This window comes from Dermochelys coriacea, chromosome 2 (genome assembly GCF_009764565.3).
Source record: "Dermochelys coriacea isolate rDerCor1 chromosome 2, rDerCor1.pri.v4, whole genome shotgun sequence".
Classification (NCBI taxonomy): domain Eukaryota; kingdom Metazoa; phylum Chordata; order Testudines; family Dermochelyidae; genus Dermochelys; species Dermochelys coriacea.
In genome coordinates this window covers 72,959,708-72,983,752 of record NC_050069.1, presented here as the reverse complement: position 1 = coordinate 72,983,752, position 24,045 = coordinate 72,959,708, and the positions used below count along the sequence as shown (strand labels likewise).

The following is a 24,045-nucleotide window of genomic DNA, read 5'->3' as shown; positions in this document are numbered from 1 at the left end:
TATCTGCAGTTAACATAATATTTGAGCTTCAGTTGTTTCAAAATCCATAAAAACATAAACTGCCTCAGAAAGGAATCAAGTGCCGTTTTCCCAATTTATAATAAGATGACTCAGAGGTTGCCCAAAGGCACAGTACTGACTAGAACCCAGGTCTCTAACTATCAGATGGCAGATCCAAATCTTATACACTCAGCCAGAGTGACTCTCAGAATACCAACTCAATGTGCTTGGCTGTTATGTACTCTCCGCTCTAAGTAGTGTACACCACATTCCCAAAGGTAGGAATAAGCTCCATGATTCTTGAGCGCCAACATTCTACTGCAACCTATCCAATAGTTGTGTAACACACTAGCAAAGTGTGTGATTACCATCCAATGTAGTGGTTGGCTCCCATAAAGAATACCAGTTAGTCCATTAGTGCAGGTACTAGAGGTCTGTACTGGGGATCTGAAGGCCCAGGGTTCGAACCACGTTGATGAGCTACGATTCTTATGGTTGTGCATGATGGAATCTGTTTTTCTCATTTTTAAAAAAAACAAAACCAAAAAGTAAAAGCTGCACATTGAGAAAGCATCATTAGTAGGTTTATAGTTAAAATTAACAAAACAGAGGAGTTCCACATTTTGGTTGTCATACATTTTGATAGATTTAACAGTTTAGAGGTATGAGCTTATCATGTGATTTAGGTAACCAATCACACAGACTACCAAATGTTGATTATGGGATACTCTAAGGAAGATTTTAGGGCTGTCAAGTGATTAAAAAAATTAATTGTGCGATTAATCACGCTGTTAACCAATAATAGAATACCGTTTAAATATTTTTGTATGTTTGCTACATTTTCAAATATATTGATGTCAATTACAACACAGAATACAAAGTGCGCAGTGCTCACTTTATATTTATTTTTGATTAAAAGTATTTGCACTATAAAAAACAAAAGAAACAGTATTTTTCAATTCAATTAATACAAGTACTGTAGTGGAATCTCTTTATCATGAAAGTTCAATTTACAAATGTAAAATTATGTACGAAAAAACCTGCATTCAAAAATAAAACAATGTAAAATTTTAGACCCTGCAAGTCCACTCAGTCCTACTTCTTGTTCAGCAAATCGCTCAGACAAACAAGTTTGTTTACATTTGCAGGAGATAGTACTGCCCGCTTCTTGTTTAGAATGTCATCTGAAAGTGAGAGCATGCATTCTCTTGGCACTTTTGGTGCCAGCCTCGCAAGCTATTTATATGCCAGATGTGCTAAAGATTCATATCTCTCTTCATGCTTCAACCACCATTCCAGGGGACATGCGTCCATACTGATGACGGGTTCTGCTCGATACCAATCCAAAGCAGTGAGGACCGACGCAGGTTCTTTTTCATCATCTGAGTTAGATGCCACCAGCAAAGGTTGATTTTCTTTTTTGGTGGTTCGGGTTCTGTAGTTTCCACATTGGAGTGTTGCTTTTTTACGACTTCTGACAGCATGTTCCACACCTCACCCCTCTCAGATTTTGGAAGGCACTTCAGATTCTTAAACCTTGGGTCGAGCGCTGAAGCTATCTCACATTGGTGCCTTCTTTGCGTTTTGTGAAATCTGCAGTGAAACTGTTCTTAAAATTAACGTGCTGTGTCATCATCTGAGACTGCTATACATGAAATATATGGCAGAATGTAGGTAAAACAGAGCAGGGGACAAAATTCCACCCCCAGGAGTTCAGTCACAAATTTAATTAATGCATTTTTTTTAAATGAGAGCCATCAGCATGGAAACATGTCCTCTGGAATGGTGGCTGAAGCATGAAGGGGCATATGAATGTTTAGCATATCTGGCACATAAATACCTTGCAATGCTGACTACAAAAGTGCCATGAAAATGTCTGTTTTCACTTTCAGGTGACATTGTAAATAAGTATCAGAGGGGTAGCCGTGTTAGTCTGGAGCTGTAAAAGCAGCAAAGAGTCCCATGGCACCTTATAGACTAACAGAAGTATTGGACCATAAGCTTTCATGGGTGAATACCAACTTCATCAGATGTATGTAAATAAGAAGGCAGCATTATCTCCTGTAAATGTAAACAAACTTGTTCATCTTAGCGATTGGCTGAACAAGAAGTAGGACTGAGTGGACTTGTATGCTCTGAAGTTTTACATCATTTTGTTTTTGAGCACAGTTATGTAGCAAAAAAATTTACATTTGTAAGTTGCACTTTTATGACAAAGATTGCACTACAGTCCTTGTATGCGGTGAATTGAAAAATATTATTTCTTTTGTTTATCATTTTTACAGTGCAAATATTTGTAATAAAAATAATATACATCCTGATTTCAGTTACAACACAGAATACATTATATATGAAAATGTAGAAAACATCAAAAATATTTAATAAATTTCAATTGGTATTCTATTGTTTAACAGTGCAATTAAAACTGTGATTAATCGCGATTAATTTTTTTAATCACAATTCATATTTTTTGAGTTAATCGTGTGAATTAATGTTGATTAATCAACAGCCCAAGAGGATTTACTACAAAAGTTTGTAAAAAATCCATACACTCAAATATGTTAATAAATACTATTTGTCAAATAATTACAGACAATTTCTAGGGAATCACAATCTATCTGTGAACAATTCAAGAATAGCAAAAAGGGCAAAAAGCCAAAGAAATAATCTTAAGAAATGGGATTGCAATTAAGCTATAAATGATTGATTTTGGTGACTCTCTTTAGGCACAATCCTTGCCACTAATTTCAGTAGGAGTTATGGGCCCCATTCTGCTATAACTGATTTCAATGGGAGTTTTTTGCTATTGGCTTTGGTGGAATGATTGGCCATAGGCCAGATTGTGAGAGGCCCTTGGACATGTACATAAGATAGAAGGTTATGCAAGAAGCCTTCTTCTCTTCTGTGAGTGTGCAATCACCTGTCTCTGTATTACTCTCTTCATTCCTTATGCTTTGTGGAACGCAGAAGTGCTTGTTCCTGATCCTCCATACTCCTCCACCCAAGAAGCAGAATCAGACAATGTAGGAGGAGGCATGTTTTTTGCCTTGCCCATAGAGCTCCCCACTGACCGAAATGGATGGAGTGCTTTGCACAACCCTCATGTACAAGCTGGAAGAGCCAATATCTCCTTGAAGCACAATGGCAAAAATGCTGCAAGTTAGCCCTATATGTTTATCGGAGCAAGTTGCTCTACACCATGGAATGGTTGTGCCTTAGAAACTTTGTAAGTATCCTTCTGTAGCATCTCTGTTACTGTGTGAGGTTACAGTGGAGAAGCAGAATCTTCTCCAAAGTGAAAGCTGATTTTAATTCCTCCTTGTATCGTAAGAACAAGATAAAAAAGAAAGCCCTTGTGCTTCGGATATTTATCACTATGCTGGGATTAATTCTGATCATGTTGGAGTAAGCAGTATAAAGAATTAAAAGTCCCCAAAACTGCTCCTTTTTAAAATTTCTGAGTGTTTCTTTATATCCTGTGACAAAGTTCCTCCTCTACCTTGGTGGGTCTTGTGCTTATTGGCAGATTTGCTCATCTTGGAGCTTCATGGTAGCCCTCAGTTTGGCTGTTTTCATGAACCCACAGTCCAGATCAACTCCTCCTGTGTCTGACCAGGAATTGGGAGGTTTGGGGGGAACCCAGGCCCGACCTCTGCTCCGGCTTCCAGCCCAGGGCCCTGTGGAATGCAGCTGTCTAGAGTGCCTCCTGGAACAGCTGTGCGACAGCTACAACTCCCTGGGCTACTTCCCCACAGCCGCCTCCCAACACCTTCTTTATCCTCACCATAGGACCTTCCTCCTGGTGTCTGATAATGCTTGTACTCCTCAGTCCTCCAACAGTATGAGTTCTCACTCTCAGCTCCTAGCACCTCTTGCTCCCAGCTCCTTACACGCACACCACAAACTGAAGTGAGCTCCTTTTTTAAACTCCTTTTTTTGATTAGCCTGCCTTAATTGATTCTAGCAGTTTCTTGATTGGCTGCAGGTGTTCTAATCAGCCTGTCTATCTTAATTGTCTCCAGAAGGTTCCTGATTGTTCTGGAACCTTTCCTGTTACCTTACCCAGGGAAAAGGGACCTACTTAACCTGGGGCTAATATATCTGCCTTCTATTACTCTTCTGTAGTCATCTGGCTCGACCCTGTCACAATCCTTTTATCAGAATCATATTCTATCACCTCATTCTAAACATAGGTACTGGCTAACCACTGGTAGCTTCACTGTTGTTTTTTAATCTAAATACAGAGCTTAAGTGTCATGGCAGTAAATGCTATATAGATGCAGAGATATTAGATTAGATATTGACAGTGGCCTTTGTAAAAAGAGAAGGAATAGTAAAACATGCTGCCATTATTTGAAAAGCAGACTGATTCTCCACCACTGAAGTTGGTGGAGAAACGAAAAAGCTGACAGAAATATACCCTATGTAGCCATCAAAAAATTTCCTGACTGAAAGCCCATTGAAATCAATTAAAAGACTTTCACTGACTTCAGTAGGCATTGGATCAGACCCTCAATGGTTAAATATAGATTTTGGAGTGAAATATTGCTTGTTCACCTGTAGACCGACTACCAAACACTGATACTGTGCTATCATAGAATCACAGAAATGTAGGGCTTGAAGGGACCTTGAGAAGTCATTAAATCCAGCCCCCTGCACTGTGGCAGGACAAAGTAAACTTAACTGATTGGTATTTGTCCAACTTGTTTTTAAAAGCTTCCGATGATAGGAACTCCATGAACCTCCCTTGGAATCCTATTCCAGAGCTTAACTACCCTTATAGTTAGAAAGTTTTTCCTAATATCAAAGTTAGATCTCCCTTCTTGCAGGTTAAGCCCATCCTATATCCTTTTTGCCTCTTTTTGAAAGTAATTGTAAAGAAGATTTCACAAATAATCTGTGCAATGACAGCCAGATTTGGAGGCTGACTGAAAACTATGCAGGGAAACAGCAAATGTGTTTCATTTGACAAAATCTGGGTGTATTTCATTACATAATTTGGGAGGAGAAAGCTGGCACCTATGGAAGAATGGAAATTTCTTGGTGTGCTGTGTCATATTTCCTCCAAACTTTCTCACAAGACATAGTTCCATTTTAATTCTCCTCCCCCTGCCTTCCAGCAAAAGGTGGATTCTGGTTATCAATTCTCTGTAGGTCAGTTTTGAATGAGTTTGGTATTTCAGTTAACAAGAAAGAAATGAAGATGAGATTACATATGGAACACTCTTGGGTGTATAATCAATATCCGTACTATATACCTTCCATAATAAACTGTATTATGTTAATATGGGCCTGTGAACTGTCAGTTGCTTATAAGCAGATAAATTGAAAGTGTGCATTCACTTATCCTAAACATATTTCTCTTTACTAATATGCAGGTACAGAACATACAACATATCATTACATACATGTTTCACCACTAGTAGGCTGAGAAGTTGCATAGCTGAAATTGCACACTAGAAATCACTGATGTAAGTATGTGTTCTTCATTTAGGTTCAAATACTCTCACCTGCAGAGAATTCAAGTTCACTTTCTTTATGCAGTGGTTCTTTGTGTGATACAGAACATACCTCTCCTATGACTGGAGGATCTTCTGTGACAGCTTTGACCCCAATACAGGACAAAGTGGTATATCCACTAGCCATGTGCTTCCCCTAATCCACATTTGGTGTGGAATCTTGGCCCCAATGGGTGAACTCAATGAGCGTTATGCCATTGATTTGACTGCAGCTAGGATTTCACCCCTGGTTTTCTGTCTTGCAGGTCATACTGCCAGTCACTGCTTTCATGGCTGGTAGAAACTTGGGAAATTTTGCTTTCTTCCACCACTCATATGAAAATGTACCACTGACACATACTAATTGGGCAAAAAAAATTTCCCAATATTATTAGACTGTAAGTCAAAAATAATCATAAAAGTTTTTAAAATAGTACCTATCAAGTCCCCTAATGCTCCAAGTGAGCTACATCATCATGAAAATGAATTAAAACAGAAGACAAATATAATTTAGAAAGCCATTAAAATTCAAATAGATAATGCTTCTGAGGATTAGAAAACACAAATAGTTATCACCTACAGTCAGAATAGTATAAATGTAAAGCCATCTTCAGTGGGCCAAAAATGAAAGCTTTTCAAATGAAGCTGCCTTGAAATGCATATTGTATATTATTACACAATTTCAGGTACATGTATTCATGATTACTTCTGCCAAAAACCGTATCTCATAAAAACTTGAACATAGTTATCCAATTTGGAGCTCTCAATTTCCTTTAACAAAACATTTTGTACTTTGTCATAATTATGATTTCTCATACAATGAAAAATCCAGCTAAGTCTAATTAAACTAGCTGAAGGCACATTCACTTTAGGTACCCTGCCAAGTTTAATGTTGAAGAGGTAATGACAAGACAAACCTGCTGTTTTAGAGCTTCAATGGTCTCATCAACTTCAGCAGCAAAATGGATGAAATCTTGAGCAAATCCACTGGATACTATGTCAGTTAGATGCATTGCACTGGCTGCATTTCTATGCTTGTGCAAATTCCCCGGGTGTCTGAAATACAAGTTAAATTTACCACCAGAAAATGGAAAATAACAATCTGAAGAAAAGGTTTCACATGAGAATTATCGGATTTATGCTGAAAATTAAGAGAACTTTGGAAAAAATAATCTGAAATGGCATTGTGCTTCTGATATTTTATTTCACGAGTTGAAAATTTTTTTTGAAATATAAAATGAATGTCATGTTACATTACAGATGTATTGCTACATTAGTCAGACCTCAAAAGTATTTTTTTTTCTGAACAGCTCCCCTCCACACCGACAACCCCTTGACAAATGAAATGTCAGACATTATGCAAAGCATAGGTGGGAAAGGTGCTATCTGTATTATGTATTCATGACAAGAACTACGTTATAGAAAGTAATAAGCATAGCTGTCAAAAAAAAATCATACCTCTAAAGCAAGACAAGTGTAAAGTAAGCCAATCCTACTGAACATAATGAGAACAACAACAGAAACGGTTTAAGTTAGGGCTTCTCTTCACTACCGTGCTAAATCGCCACTGTTTCCATTGATGTAGTGGCACGATTTAGCACATCTGGTGAAGACACATTACATTGATGGGAGAGCGCTATCCCGTTGACTTAATTACTCCACCTCAATAAGAGGCAGAAGTTTTCTCAAAGGGAGAGCATCTCCCACCAACATAGCGCGGTGTAGACATCGCTTTAAGTCAATATAAGTTAAGTCACTCAGGGCGTGGTTTTTTCATACAGTAAAATGAAGTGCCATCCTTCCTTTGTTTTATCTGTATGAGCAAAAACTGTCCATCTTCTGATTCATTTTGAGTCATCCAATACTATATTCCAACATATAATTTGGTATAAATATAGGTCCCTAAAAGTATTACAAACAACAGGCAGAATCCTCAGCTGATATAAATCAATGTAGCTCCTTTGAAATAGTTGACTTAAGTGGAGGCAGCATGATTTATACCAGCTGAGGGTCTAGCCCTGTATATTCACAGACTACTACATTATAGTTCCAGTTACACATAAGGCAACTATTCTAGCAAAGCACTTGACAAAAGTCAGCATCCGTCTTAGAAAGGTATGGAATATTTTTATACCAAGAGTGAGCTATGTGAATCGATAACGGGTATCTAAAACAGAGGATCTGTGTGACAGGAAAACACTATATGAAAGGAGATAAATAGCAGGATTCAGTAGTAAGACTGGTTCTGTTAATTTTATAACATATTGGAGTGACCTGAAATTCATCATGCTGAAAAAAAACCTCTGTGGAAATTACGAAAATGACAAACAGGAAAGTGGGGACAGTGAACTCTAACAAAACGCCAATAGCATTCAAAATTACTTGGCGAATTTAGGAGAATGGAGAGTTACTGACAGTTGCCTAAGCAATTCAATGTAGAAAAACTGTTGTTATTGTAATGAGGCTATTGAAAGAAACATGAAACTAACCACCCTCAAGAATCACAGACATTGCAAAATATTTGTGTAGTAAGGATAGGTGGGTAAAAGTCCATGCTTAGGAGAGAAAGAATAAACTAATATACCAGGATGTATAAACAAAAACAATTAATGAATTTGGCTATATTGGAGGAAATTACCAATGTATGAGAAACTGGTTAGCCTATATTCAGAAAACTTGTAGGCCGTTCATGAAAGAAAAGTCTAGAAATGGAGAACATGTAAAAGAAGACAAACTAGAATGAATCGAAAATATTGGGTGTTTCACTGAATTATTTTTAAACAAAAGTTTAGCAAGCCTATGGATTAAATTCTGCTATCAGTTATAGCCGTGCAACCACAATGAGAATACAGTTTGGCTGGTGGCCTGTATTTTCTGAAAAAGGAAGGAATTGATAGGGGATCTCAGGGACTTCTGAGGACAGAAATGATAGATGTTATATATCACTGTCACAGGGTGACTGAACCCTTTAAGAGGGAGCAGTGCCCAGTGCACCTGTGGCTGATTACCTGCTACTCAACTGGGCTTCAGAGAAGGCACCTGGGCCTTATAAAGGGGAAGCTGCTAGTAACTAGCTCCTAGAAGATGCTACTGAGAATAGAGAGGGAGAGAGAGAAAAAATCCGAAGTACAGTCCCTAGAAGAAGGGCTGTGAAATCCTGGATTTAAGGGAGAGTTTGCTGCCTGGGGAAGCCAGGATTTGAAGCTCACAGCCTCAAGCAGGAGGGCCATGAAACCCCTGAAATCAAGGGATAAGGGACAAAAGGGTTTTTTGGTGGAGCCAGGCAGTATTTAATAAATTAGAACCCAAGAGAGGAGGATTATTATTTTTTGGACCCTGGGTGTAAATAAGTTATTTTTGAAGCCTCAGAGGAAAACTGAGGCAGGGTGCCAGGCCAGATGCAGGGCACCTTGGACTGGAATCTGGTGATAGTCACATTATTTGAATTAGTGTGAAATACAAACAACAAGAGGGAATTAAGATGATCCAAGGAAGGAAATTTAGGATGAAGAGCTTTACAGAGAGAATTGTGAGTGGAAGCAGTCAGCACAGGATGAAAGCACACTCAACTGCTGGAGGCGCTGTCTTCTAGAAGAGATGTAAAACTGAGATTCTGATAATTTATGGTTATAAAAGAGCCACTGATGTTTTTTCCAAAATTAGGGCTGATAGTCCCAGTGTCCTTAATATTTACATTATGCTTATGTTGAAATTATTCCCAAAGTTTCTATTTTAAAATCATTATTATTTCTTTATTTTAAATCAAATAATTACAAAACACTAAACTCAACAAATAAACGTTACCTACATAAATGCAAACCCAAACATTTATTTTTTTCATCATCAGCCTCAATCTCTCTATATTCAGTCAGGCATAAATTATTGTCCTGATTATTAAACTCCACCCGTTGAGAAACAAAGTATGGACTAAAGAAGAAAAAAATAGCATTTCAAACACTACAAGGCAATCTCAGTGTAAGTAATCATAATTCCTCTCAACCAATACTGAATTAACCCACAAAAGGTAGTGTGTTATATCAGCTACAGACAAAAACAAGGAAAATAGATTTTCCCAAACCACAAAAAATCATGATATATAAAAAACAACCCTTTCTTTGGCATCTCCCATTAGGTATTATAGTAATCAGAATGCGTCTCTTGAGGTTTGAAATTTCACAGTGACAAAGTTCAGTAGCCCTTAAATGACAGTGTAGTATAAAATAGCTAGTAAAACACCCATGCCTATGAATGAAAACTCAGCCATTTTCACTGGTAAAAGCTCAACATCATCCTTCGAATCAGCAAACCCCTATAATCTTTCAAAGTAACATTTTTGGTAACAGATTTCACTATCTGATTCCCATATGATTTGACATTGATTTAGCAAATTTCTAAATATTTTCTTTTAATATTGTTTTTCATTATTAGGAATGACTATTTTGAACTCTTGAGTGTAATTCATCTGGTTTAAGCACGTTTCTTTCTAGTTTTATCTAGCACAAAAAAGTTCTTTCTTAATGGAAACTAATAATAGTAATAATAATAATAACAATAACAACAACATAGCTAGCTCCTACACAATGCTCTTCATCAGTAGCTTTCAAAGCACTTTAAAGATGGTGTAACATTAAATAAGTTTAATAGCCAGGTCACTTCTTAGCTTCTAACAATACTTATAAACACCACATTTTACTGTTTGCCGTGAATTGAATGAAAGGGAATTTTAACACTTAATCAGTTTAAAATCAACTAACCTTTGCTATGTTCAAATCAATTTTGTGAGTCACCTGAAGTAATTAGACTATTTTAAAATGTAAAAATGGCTTAGTAATGATAGCAATAATCAAAGGCCAGCAACAGCATTAGATTGGAATATCAGCATCTAAGGTCCATCGTCATTCACCTCAAGTTGAAAATGACAGACAATTTATTCAGATATAATGAAAACTAAAACATTCAAAAGATCTCTTTTTCTCACACACATTTTCTGCATATAAAAGATTAATAAGCAAAGAACTTTTGAAGACTAAGTAGTAACTAAAATCTTTCATGTACATACTTTTCATGCTCATCCCAAAGGTGGCTAGTTCATATACACATACCTGCTTTTTGTACTGATCTCCTCACTCCTTTTGTGCTTCTCTTTGGGATAACTGTATTCAGCAGATTGTTTGCTCCTAAAGTGGTGTGACAGAACCCCAAACTGTCCCCTTGTCCTACAGTCTGTGAACACAATAATTCATACTAGTATTATTTCTGAAATAAGATTTTCACAGAAACAAATGCACAAAAGTTGTAGTATCAAGTTGCTTTTATGTGACTTATATAATCTTCAATCCAGCAAAACACTTAAGCACGTGCTTAACTTAAAAGCCTGTGCTTAAATTCTATTGAAATCAATGGGTTTTAAACCTGTGTCTAAAATTAAACATAAGCTTAAGCACTTTGCTGAATAAGGGCCAAACATATTTGTATTTTATGTACCTGCTTTTCTACTTTTATTGTACTTTTAATCTTCAACAGTGGAAAAAACAGATGGGCGAAACTATTCCAAAATTCATTCTTAAAGACTACTCGTATAAAGATATGCTATTGCTATATGCCACATACAGTATTTTGTTGGGGGGGGGGACTTTTATTAATTGATTTTTTTATTATAAGACATTACAATTACATTGTCTTGACTTGTAAAGGTATGTATCTTAATACAGAATTAACAATGTTAAGCAACATATAGCATATTATTGTATTATTGACATTTCTCTCTCTTTTTCAAAATTATTTAAATGAATGGACACAAATCAGACGTCAAGAATTATAACATTCAAAAACCAGTTGGAGAACACTTCAATCTCTCTGGTCACTCGATCACAGACCTAAGAGTGGCTATACTTCAACAAAAAAGCTTTAAAAACAGACTCCAAGGAGAGACTGCTGAATTGGAATTAATTTGCAAACTGGATACAATTAACTGAGGCTTGAATAGAGACTGGGAATGGATGAGTCGTTACACAAAGTAAAACTATTTCCCCATGGTATTTCTCCCTCCCACCCCACCCCCCACTGTTCCTCTGATATTCTTGTTAACTGCTGGAATTAGCCTACCTGCTTGTCACCATGAAAGGTTTTCCTCCTTCCCCCCCCCTGCTGTTGGTGATGGCTTATCTTAAGTGATCACTCTCCTTACAGTGTGTATGATAAACCCATTGTTTCATGTTCTCTGTGTGTGTGTATATAAATCTCTCCTCTGTTTTTTCCACCAAATGCATCCGATGAAGTGAGCTGTAGCTCACGAAAGCTTATGCTCTAATAAATTTGTTAGTCTCTAAGGTGCCACAAGTACTCCTTTTCTTTTAGTGTTAACATGATGCATGCTATACACACATGTTGATACATGAATGACTGGAAGAAGAAACCATTTATCTAAAAAATCCCTCCAGCCATACACAATAATTCATTTTCTGATGAGGTTTCAATTAATCCTTACATTTTTTCAACTGATTCTATATCATCAATTATTGTTACTTGTTAAGTGCTGATAATATGCTTCATCTTTAAAAACAAGAGCTCTGATGTTTCAGGATTTGGTTTTCTGGCATCTTGACCTTTCTTGATAGGAAGATATTTTCTTTGATAAGAAGATTTCCCTGGATAGCTGTGTGTCATTATCAGATTAAAATATGACCATGTAGATCATTGTTGCTACCACTGTTATATAATTGCAACAAATCTTGTACAAAGTATGTCAAGTAAGGTGTCTATGGAAAGATTATGATTTGCTGAATATGATTTTGCTATTTGTATACATGTATCATTTTCGTATTTGAAGTTATGAGTATTGGGTCTATACCTGTATTTCAAATGCTTGCTTCTGTGTAGCACCCACAAGGTATTTAGCCAGCACATTTGGAAGGAACTATTCAAGTGAATGGCCCATTAAGAACATTTAACTCACAATGGCAGACGCCCATCTACAGTTAATGGACTTTTCTGCCTTGACTAAGCAAAATCATGTATGGACATGTGATTTGCCCATGTGACTCCAAACACCCATCTTGATACCTGTAATTTTCCACTAACTGTGCTGAGGGCTTTGTTTGAAATAATGGATTTCCCTCCACATGGCAGAAGCTATAAAAGACCCTGAAAACATCTCCATTTTGCACCTTTCCTGCTCAAACCTCTGGACTATGAATTTACACTAATGGGAGCATCCTAACTAAGGGACTGAGGACCTTCCAATAATTTGGAAGCAACCAGAGATTTGACTTAAGCCAGCAGTTTATTCCATCACTGCTACAAGCCTGCTACAATAAATGCAAAGTTTTTGGATGTACTTGATTCTTTTAATCAATTTGAACTCTCAGCTTTCTTTCTTTTTATAAATAAACCTTTAGATTTTAGATACTAAAGGATTGGCCACAGCATGATTATTGGGTAAGATCTGAGTTGTATATTGACCTAGGTATGTTGCTGTTCCTTTAGGATCAGACGAACCTTTTATTTATTTTCAGAATGGTAGTTAACCTACACTTACTACGGATTGTTCTCACAGTGGCTGGACCACACAGAGCCACTACCTCCTGAGATGAAAGACTCACATCTCTTAGCCAATGACTGTAGCAAACTCAAACTTCTGTGTGAGCCACCCACTAGAAGGGGCAGAAAGCCAGACGGAGTGAGCATGTTACAGTAGGAGTTCAGAAGTACCAATATGTAGCTGCTATGGTCAACTCACACTTCCCTTGCTATTTACACTGGAGCTCAAAGACAAAAAGTTGCCTGAACATGTTGGTGTTGGAGAGATTTATCAGGGAAATAACATTGTGGGGTTAACAATGGTCCCAAATAAAACTAAAAAGGCAAACAGCAAAGGTGAGACTTTAGCAAATGAACAAAACTCAACAGGAAAACTATCAAACCCCACGCATGTACAAAGTCAACAAAAACAAACATGCATGTATAATATCGATGTTGATGCACTGCATTTGGCCATTTATCTTTTAAATCAATCATCATAAACTGAGTTGAAGTGAAACTCCACAGCCCAGCTATCTTAAACTCTGAGAGACGTTGTTACTGGCCCCTATAATCTCTAAAAAGGGCCAAACCAAATATCTGAGCATCTTCAAATTTTGAGAAAGTTTGGATCCAGATGACAATTTTGCCATTGGCCTCATTGGGAATTAGATAAAGTCCCAAATTGTTTCATTACCCTGTTATCCTGTTACCCTGTTAATATCTATAATCTTTGCTAGATAACATCAAATGCTAAGCCTAGGTATGGTGAGAAGGAATAGGTACATTGGGTAAGGAAGAAACTTCATACTCTGAGAACAAACTAATCATATGTAAGAATCTCTATGATAAAATTGTATTCAATTTCACATAGGGCAAAATTGTGGTGCAGTACACATTGGCCTGAACACAAGGCAATGCAAAGCCACAACACTCCTCCAGGTGGAGCAAATCCCAGTCTAATGTACTAAGAATTCTCAAAAAGAAAAGGAGTACCCGTGGCACCTTAGAGACTAACAAATTTATTAGAGCATAAGCTTTCGTGAGCTACAGCTCACTTCATCGGACGCATTTGGTGGAAAAAGCAGAGGAGAGATTTATATACACACACACACACACAGAGAGAACATGAAACAATGGGTTTATCATACACACTGTAAGGAGAGTGATCACTTAAGATAAGCCATCACCAGCAGCAGGGGGGGAAAGGAGGAAAACCTTTCATGGTGACAAGCAAGGTAGGCTAATTCCAGCAGTTAACAAGAACCTACTCCAGGACAGGCCCAACAAAGAAAACAACAGAACGCCACTAGCCATCACCTTCAGCCCCCAACTAAAACCTCTCCAACGCATCATCAAGGATCTACAACCTATCCTGAAGGACGAGCCATCACTCTCACAGATCTTGGGAGACAGACCAGTCCTTGCTTACAGACAGCCCCCCAATCTGAAGCAAATACTCACCAGCAACCACACACCACACAACAGAACCACTAACCCAGGAACCTATCCTTGCAACAAAGCCCGTTGCCAACTCTGTCCACATATCTATTCAGGGGATACCATCATAGGGCCTAATCACATCAGCCACACTATCAGAGGCTCGTTCACCTGCGCATCTACCAATGTGATATATGCCATCATGTGCCAGCAATGCTCCTCTGCCATGTACATTGGCCAAACTGGACAGTCTCTACGTAAAAGAATGAATGGACACAAATCAGACGTCAAGAATTATAACATTCAAAAACCAGTTGGAAAACACTTCAATCTCTCTGGTCACTCGATCACAGACTCACGAAAGCTTATGCTCTAATAAATTTGTTAGTCTCTAAGGTGCCACCAGTACTCCTTTTCTTTAGACCTAAGAGTGGCTATACTTCAACAAAAAAGCTTCAAAAACAGACTCCAACGAGAGACTGCTGAATTGGAATTAATTTGCAAACTGGATACAATTAACTTAGGCTTGAATAGAGACTGGGAATGGATGAGTCATTACACAAAGTAAAACTATTTCCCCATGAAGAAGGGGAGTGCTTGTGGCACCTTAGAGACTGGCAGATTTGTTGGAGCGTGGGCTTTCGTGGGCTACAGCTCACTTCATCGGATGCATCCGATGGGGTGAGCTGTGGCTCACGGGGGCTTGTGCTCTGGTGAATTTGTTGGTTTCTGGGGCGCCACAAGTACTCCTTTTCTTCCGATGAAGTTAGCTCACGAAAGCTTATGCTCTAATAAATTTGTTAGTCTCTAAGGTGCCACAAGTACTCCTTTTCTTTTTGCAAATACAGACTAACACGGCTGCTACTCTGAAATATTTCCCCATGGTATTTCTCCCTCCCACCCCACCCCCCACTGTTCCTCTGATATTCTTTTTAACTGCTGGAATTAGCCTACCTTGCTTGTCACCATGAAAGGTTTTCCTCCTTTCCCCCTCTGCTGCTGGTGATGGCTTATCTTAAGTGATCACTCTCCTTACAGTGTGTATGATAAACCCATTGTTTCATGTTCTCTGTATGTGTGTGTATATAAATCTCTCCTCTGTTTTTTCCACCAAATGCATCCGATGAAGTGAGCTGTAGCTCACGAAAGCTTATGCTCTAATAAATTTGTTAGTCTCTAAGGTGCCACAAGTACTCCTTTTCTTTTTGCGAATACAGACTAACACGGCTGCTACTCTGAAACCTGTCATGCTGTATTGATGTGCGTGACACACTAAGCCATGTTGCCGGTTGATTAAATAAATCCTTTTTTAAATACAAACAGTTGCAGGAGGAACTGACAGATGTATATTTTCTTCTGGAACTTATGCAACCATCTGGGTTTGTGATTTCCAGATGGAAGTTTCACTGCGAGTTCTCACTTTGAGGTTTTAAGATATTCCAGAGATCTGTATTTTCTTTTTCAGATTTGTGAGCTAAAGTATCCCCAGAATTGAAAATTATTGCTGACTAATGAAAATTGAATTTATTAGATAGTAAGATGTGTATTATATTACCAAAACATTTCCTTAATAAATTCATTCTATTAAAAGCTGTTGCATGATTAACGAAAAGAAGCCCTTTAAAGCAGTGTGGAGAACATCAGACTTCAACCGCTCACAGCAAAACTATAATGAGACAATTAAGCCATAAAATTGTTTTCAGTCCTGCTTTTAAATTTAGTAGCTATATTTAACTATATGCCATAAGGCGATCTCTCAAACTTGCTTTTCTGCTGTTTCAGAACAACTTGTTTGAAATTCTTATTATAAAGCCGGACAAGGACAAATATACTAGTACTAAGGACATCGAAAAGCTCTAAAAACCCAAGTTACAATATAAGAAATGACAGAAGCTCAGAGATACATAACACCAAGCAAAACAGACAAAACAAGACAGGTATTTTAACAAAAAAAAGGCACTGAGCAAGGACATACCTGCTCCCAACTCAAACAGTTAAAAAAGCCATGATTTCTCATCTTTACACTTGTATCAGTTTTCCTTTGCTATCCAGTCTCTGGACCACTCCACAGAACCTTCCATTAGGTCTTTCATTAGGTCTTTCCCTTGATCTTCCTCATCACTGAGAGAACAGGCTCCCTCTTAAAGGAAGCTCCACCCTTGGAGTATCATCATGGAATGCCTGGTCACCTGATCGATGAGCCCAAGCCCAAGGGAGATGGATAACTAGATGCAGGTGAGACTAAGTCAACTCCCCCTAAACGGCCTGCCCACTAGGTGACAGCGACTTTTGCACTCCATCGTCCTAGGGTCAGATGGGGGCTCTTTTTGTCATTGATGTAAATTAGAGCAGCTCGTGGTTTAACTGGTCAGTATATGCCCTCAGAGGAGCCATTCCGTTGGTCCATGATTGTAGTGAACCCTGTCCATAGCTTCCCACCCCAGACCATCTCCTATGCTGGGGGACTAGAAGCAACAGGTGTAGAGCCAAGTAGGGCACTTGTATATTACCTGGATCTGTCCTTATGCAATGGGATCCTTAGCTGGCAGCTTAAGTCAGCTGTAGCCCCATTTGCTTTGCCTTGTAATGTAGTGAAGCCACCATTTAAAAAAAAATCATATGAGTCTCCCACTCCCACTAAGGATTGGGTTCCTTCATTTATTGTAAACTCAGAACACTGTACTCAGCTTGAGTACACAAGCCACACACTAGAAATCTCTGGGAATGGAGGGAAAAGTATCCCTCTCCCACACCGTGGGTATGAGAATCCCTCCCCCACTCCATGGACAGAACCACTAGCTCCAACCCAGCTTCTTTCATGCCCCCAACGCCACTGAACGGAGACCCCTGCATGGTTCTGCTGGAACAGGCCTCTTCTAGGCAGTGGAGAACAGGACAGGATTTGGCCCACATTTACCAGTGCACTGAGCATACTATTTGCTTTGTGAAGTTCATGACTCCCTCCAGATACTACTGCTATGAGGACGACCTGAGCTCTGAAGGCAATAAGGTTATTCTCTCTTCCCATTGCCCTACAGAACTTTTGAGCACATGAGCTCTTGGTGGTCCCCAATTGTCACTGCTTTTTACTGCCCTTTGGAGCTTAAGAACTATTCACAGGGATCCTTTCTTTTGCCCTGCCTAGACTTTATAAAGCATCATCCAGCATAATAGACCTTAAACAGCTCCCTGTCAAGCCCTGCTACCTTTATCAAGTGAGCTGTCACTATACCAATCAGTATGTCGACTTAGTAGCCTCATATTCAGAGTAATGACCTGTAACTCAAAAACCAGCTTGACTAATTTTCTTCTTGCTTAGCAGAAAAACACAGTATGGAGTCATCCTGCAATGAAATCCATTGTAACAAACCATTACTAGATATAACAAACTGTGACTAGAACTGGGTCTTTTATCTCCAAAGACTATAGCTTCAATCACCTGAGCTACGGGAAAACCTTTTCTAGTCTCTCTAAACTGCCACCAATGGACAAATTGTTCATACAATATTATACACACATTACAGTTAGTGACAGTCATTAATAACTTTGCTTAATTATAAACAATTTTCTTCAAATATAGCCAATGCATCTGTTCTCAAGGAGATTTAATTATGGCTTGAAGTGGATGGCTTGAAGACATAGCAACAAGTCATTTTTTGCTAACAGGACACTAAAATTAGATACAAGTCAAAAGATCAAATCAAAATACGCCATGACCTGTAAGTCAGAATCAGTTTGAGCAATTTCCCACAAACTTAGTACGAAAAGTCTCCTTAATCTTCAGAGTAATTTTTAGCAATTAATTAGTATTATTAGTGGTCAACAGTGCCTTTTCAGGAGAAAAAAAATAAAGTTATTTCTATGCATGAATAGTTTAATTTTACTAAAAAAGAAAAGGAGTACTTGTGGCACCTTAGAGACTAACAAATTTATTAGAGCATAAGCTTTCGTGAGCTACAGCTCACTTCATCGGATGCATTTGGTGGAAAAAACCTTTTTTTTCCCCACCAAATGCATCCGATGAAGTGAGCTGTAGCTCACGAAAGCTTACGCTCTAATAAATTTGTTAGTCTCTAAGGTGCCACAAGTACTCCTTTTCTTTTTGCGAATACAGACTAACACGGCTGCTACTCTGAAACCTTTAATTTTACTGTGTTCAATAATCTCTGTATCCAAACTGAAATCATTCTTTCAAAAATTGTTTTCTTTTCTTCTTTTTATTAAAGAGCCTGCCACTATAAATACGATGAGAACCAAAAAAATGAAAAACACAGTTTTGGCAAATAAAAATTATCTGAGAGTTAATATTAGTAGCAGTTTTTCCATCTGCTACTCTGTTTATTACTGACCTTCACAGCAGTCCTGCCACAATCTCAAATCAATCTTTGGTATCTCACTGCAGCTCATGTATCCCTGAGGGTAGTCTGCCTTTAAGAAGACATCAGGCTGGACCTGCTGGATGTTGTCCCCATTGTCACAGAGTACACGTGCCAAAGAGGCCTGCTTCAGCTCAGTGAGTTGCGCCGTTGTAAACACTCCAGGATTTTCATACCAAAACCTAGTCAAAAATATACGGCATCAGGGATCTGCTGCCTGAAAAGTAACAGCATGTCAAACAGTGATAATGAGGCAAAGATAAGAGCAGACAGAGAATGCACCATATGGAAGGGATCACATTTGTTCTCCAGTTAAATTTACTTTAATGGCTTTCATGTTTTATCAAATTCTTAAATGTTATGATCTTGAACTGTTACCTGGGGTATGTCTACAATACTGCGATTGGAGGTGTGACTGCAGCATGAATAGACATATGGAGCTAGCTTTGATCTGGCTAGCTTGAACAACAATAGCAGCCAGGCCCTGGCCACCCAGGCAGTACAACTCCACCTGGGACCCAGGATATATACTCAACTTGCTAGCCAGTGCTGCTGCAGCAGCTTCACTGCTACTGTTATTCCAGCTAACTGGATGAAAGGTATGTCCACATATGCTGCAGTGTAGATGTAGATTGCAGTGTAGATGTACCCAGAGTATAGAGGTTGGGCATAGATGATGATGAAGCATGTTACCAAACTGGAGTTCCCAGCCTTTCCTGTATCATAAATAAATGTTTCAAATCATGCAGCATTCTAACATTTTATCATTTTTAAATAATTGAAAATATTTGAAAATATCAAGATACCAAAAAATCCCCAACCACACCCCAACGAAACAGCAGCATATAAGTGACAAGAATCATGCCTGCCCCAAATTAGTCTTGTGATAGGATCTCATATCCCATTCTGCCTCTGCATCTCCTCATATGTTTGCTAATTTAAGGCTTCAATCTGAGAAGGGCTGAGCTGAGAGCTGGTTGAATTTTTTTTTTCTGTCTTCTTAGCGTATGTGCAACATGTCTCCTGTGGCACATGACCAGGATTCTTTACCGAATTTGGACCACTACTTTTTTCAGTTAAGAGAGCTTCTAGTTGAAAAATGGCTTTTTACAAATATTTTTTCATGTAAAACTATCAATCTTGTTTGACACATTTCCTGTTTTTTGTGAAAAATGCCATGCTATATTTTTTTCTAAAACTTATTAAAAACATGGTTAAAATAGTTAATGAAAACCCTATTGAAGTGGCTAATGACATTTATCATTTACCAAAACTATTTCAACAATTTCAATAATATTTATTTAAAAAAAAGTGTTTTAATTGTGAATATTTTCAAATAAATGGAAAAATGGATCCATTCCAAATCCTTAGAAATGAAAAAAAGTATGAAACATATTGCAAAACAAAGACAAAGCCCTTATATTATAAGCTCTTCATGACAGGGACAGGGTATTCTTACATATCAGTAAATCACTGTGCACTTCACAGTACCGTGCTATTTAAATAAATAAGTAAATAATAGTTTTTAAAATGCTAAATGCATATGTTTCACTACTCTCCGCTCTTGAGGTGGGACAGATTTGCTTACCTCTACTAGCTCTAACTCCTTATTTAGAAAAAAATATTTTTTTTGTTTTTAAAAATATCACATTTTATTGTACTGCAGAGAAGTCATGGGAACAACAAAGGGTTTATTCCAGATCTGAACTGGAGGATATAAACTAGTACTGGAGCCTTCCACAAATGAGATAAATACTGCTCTCTATCCTCCCCCATCTCCCTAGGGAAGTTTGGTTGGACTAGCAGTGGAGTGGGTATGGTGAGCACTTGTGGAGCACATGCTGGAGCATTTCCCCTCCATGTACACTCCTCATGCCTCGGAGTGCATGCAGGAAACGTGCCTTCGGGGGAGGTGAAAGTGTTCTCCTCCTCCCTCTGCTTCCCATTGGCTTGCTTAGGGTGTGTATGGGGTAGCTGATTGGCTCTCTTGGGCACCACCCACCTTCAGTACTTCAAACCCCCAGCTGGGGCAGACAGGGTAGAAGCTTGCATTCCTTGCAGCATCATGGAGGCCCATTTTAGTTTATAGGAGTAAGAATAGGAATTTAGTATTAGAAAACAATATGGAAATGTCTAGTGGGTGCTGTCCAGTGCAGACAAAAGGCTGGAAGGCCAACTTCTGAAGGAAAACAATACAAGACCCAAGATATGGCTGGTTTATCTACTAGCCTATAGGGAAGGAGATACCTTAAGTGTTCAGGGACTAAGGTATCCTTTGGAGGGATCATAATTCCTCCTCATGGTTGGGAATGGCAAGATCATTCAGACCTGGGCTGAGACTTAGGGTTAAGCTGAAGATGATCAGCTGAGATGGATTGGTTATATGACATGAGGCCATCTAACCATGCACTGTATCCAATAAAATGTCTTGAATTTGAGGAGCATGAAGGTGATTGATAGCCCCCTTTGGTTAAAGTTTATAAAGTTGCAGCCTACTACTTTAAACTTCCATCCTTGTTTCATTCACTTGCGTGTCCTGATCAATACCAATAACCTAAAATATATTACAGCTTTTTAATTTTAGATTTAGTAAATACTGGTCACAAGGGCAAATGAGTCCAGGGAAAAGAGGGTTAGAAGCTTGTCTATTGTCCTACCGCTATCTCTGTACAACTATAAAGAAAATAATTTAAAAAATCATTTAAATCTAAAATAATTTAGTTTTAACATTTCTTCACTTTTGCTGTCATCTGATAAACTTGTAAAGTCAGCTACAGTTTAACAGTAAAAAGCCCCAACCTCCTTAGATTCTTTCAAGCCTCAGTTATGATGGACTCAAATACTATTGTATGCTATAAGCTTGTAGGCACCCTTTAGTAGAGGGGCCTCTGAACTTAATTGGGAGTTTTCCCAAATCTTGAGCACTGCAATCCAGCCATGGAAACTATAACTCCCATGATGCCTTGCGGGGGGGGGAGAAAGAGAGAAAGAGAGAGAGAGCACGCGCACCAGCACGAGCATGAGCACCAGTGCAGTGAACTCCATTTTGGAGAGGCACTGAGATTGTTTTACTGGAGCTCTGTCCACAGATGTTGCTAAACTGCTGTTAGGAAGCCAGAAACTGCTGCTGAGAGCATGCTGGGGCTCTGATTAAACAGGGAGCCTCAGGGTTGGTTGGTGGCTTCACAGGACACAGGGTAGAGACTGTTGCTGTGCCTAGAGCTGACTGAGGTGGGGCTGTAGTGACGTCAGCATGAGTCACCACTGCCCTTGTTTGGGAAAGTGCTTGCAAGGGAAGGGGGGCAGAAAAAAGACTTTAAGGGGTTGTCTGAGTCTGTGAAGAGGCAGAGTGGTCTTCTCATCGAACAAGAACCCCCCAAGTTGCTGTTTGGTTAAAACTCCAGTCTTCAGAGGAGGTGTGCAGCTTGGCATGATCCCAAATTAGAATTGTTCTGCCCCTTGTTGCCTTGGCTGGACTGATTCACCAGACCAACAGAGTGCTGTCTCCAGCTTCAAGATCTTTAAGCCCACCCATGCAAGGAAGTGTTTAGAATTCTGAAATCCACAGGAGTGTACCCTCGGGGGTGGAGGGAGAGAGAAGAGGTAGAAGCTGGCAGCATAAATGCAAGTTAGATAAGTTTCCTTTACTACTGTAAATTGTATAATGGGTGTATATTGTTTATAATTGGCATTCTTAAATTGGACCCATTGCACAGATTAGCTCAGGTTTATTCCTGGAGCCTCACAAGGCATACCATTGAGTGTGTACAGGGCCCAGCCAGATGGAGGCTCTACCTATTTTAATTCCCTTTACAAGTAAAATGACTGCAGCTGAGGGGTGGACATAGGATTCCCACTTATCCAACATCTCCAGTGGGAAACTCAGGATCTTCTTTACGGTCAACATCATCAGGTGCCTGGGCGCATAGGTGAGTGTTGCCTGCTCCCAAGTAACCCAGGGAGGAAAGGGCAATTATATTTGTTTGGTATGTAACTAGATTAGTATTTTATGGACACAACTATCATGCAAACCTGATTACCTATCTCCATCCCTAAGCCGTTGAAACTGAGTGACAAAAAGGCACATTAGAGTTGGTCCCACTCTTGTACCAGGAATTAGGTCCTCCACCATCAGAGCTGGCCAAAAGTCGATGTTCAGTGGTGTGCCATACAGCCTAGAAAAAGAATCCAGGTAAAACTCATGTTACAAATATGGAGCTAGACTCACCATTTGATCTAGGCTCATTTTCTTTGGAATGTAGGTGTTTTTACAGAGGTAAATTAATCATTCCAAATCTTCTTTGAATGACAAAACACACACAATGCTTTCTAATCAAAAGAATTCTTATGATCTCACATCCTCCAAAAATAGTTTTGATATCGTCACTGCTGTATTTTAGAAACAAATCTGAATGCTGAATATTAACCTGCTCACTAGGCAGCTTCTCAGATTTAAGATTTCAAAATGTGTCTGAGACACAGCGAAAAAAAATATTGGAATGAGGAGATCCAGGTCCGACCCAACATTGGCTTCCTCTTTGAATACCAAACACAATAAATATACGTTTTTCAGCCACGTTATTTTAGTGAAAACTACAATTCTAGTGGATTTTGATATTTGTATTGTTTGGACTTCACTCAGGTAAGAATCACCATCAGCTACTACATCTAAGCAGTATTATACCAAACAAAATAAACTTTTAAAGCCAGCTTCTCACTTAGTATATATTGGTATAATTCTCAATGGAGCTATGCAAATTTACACATTGTGAGCATCTGGCCCTTCATTTTTAGAGCCAAGGATGACTGGTATCTGAGTGATATTCAAACAATACAAATATCAAGATCCACTGGCAATACACTGGGTAGTTAAGGAGAAGCACATGAAGGTGTTTTACAAATCACACTCCTCTGGCACGCTTTGCAATGACATGTAGACAAATCAAAATTGTCATTATGAAAATAGGCCTTCCCTGACATTGTACCTTTTGGACCATGAAATAGCTCAGATGAAGTTCTAGAAAATATCTCCATCAGCCTTTTCAAGATCTAAATAGTAACTAAAAAAGCAACATTTAATGGCTATTTCAAGGTCCTGAAGAGCTAGAAATGGAAGCTCTGGATCACTGGGAAGGTAGCTCTCCACTGGCACAAAAGGACCCATATTTTGCTTTTAGTTTTAGGAAGGCTTGAGATTTCAATCTGTATAGTCA

General features: G+C 38.7%; 1 protein-coding gene across 1 annotated transcript in view; it reads right to left on the bottom strand.

Moving 5' to 3' along the window:
* Window positions 1-24,045, bottom strand: part of PXDNL (peroxidasin like) — a 297,645-nt gene that overhangs the window by 13,329 nt on the left and 260,271 nt on the right. Inside the window, exons 18-21 of the mRNA XM_038393301.2 lie at window positions 22,873-23,007; window positions 18,806-19,014; window positions 10,601-10,721; window positions 6,416-6,554 (exon numbers count right to left, since the gene is read on the bottom strand). Of these exons, the coding sequence (XP_038249229.1) occupies window positions 6,416-6,554; window positions 10,601-10,721; window positions 18,806-19,014; window positions 22,873-23,007 (604 nt within the window). The remainder of the gene's footprint in view (window positions 1-6,415; window positions 6,555-10,600; window positions 10,722-18,805; window positions 19,015-22,872; window positions 23,008-24,045) is intronic.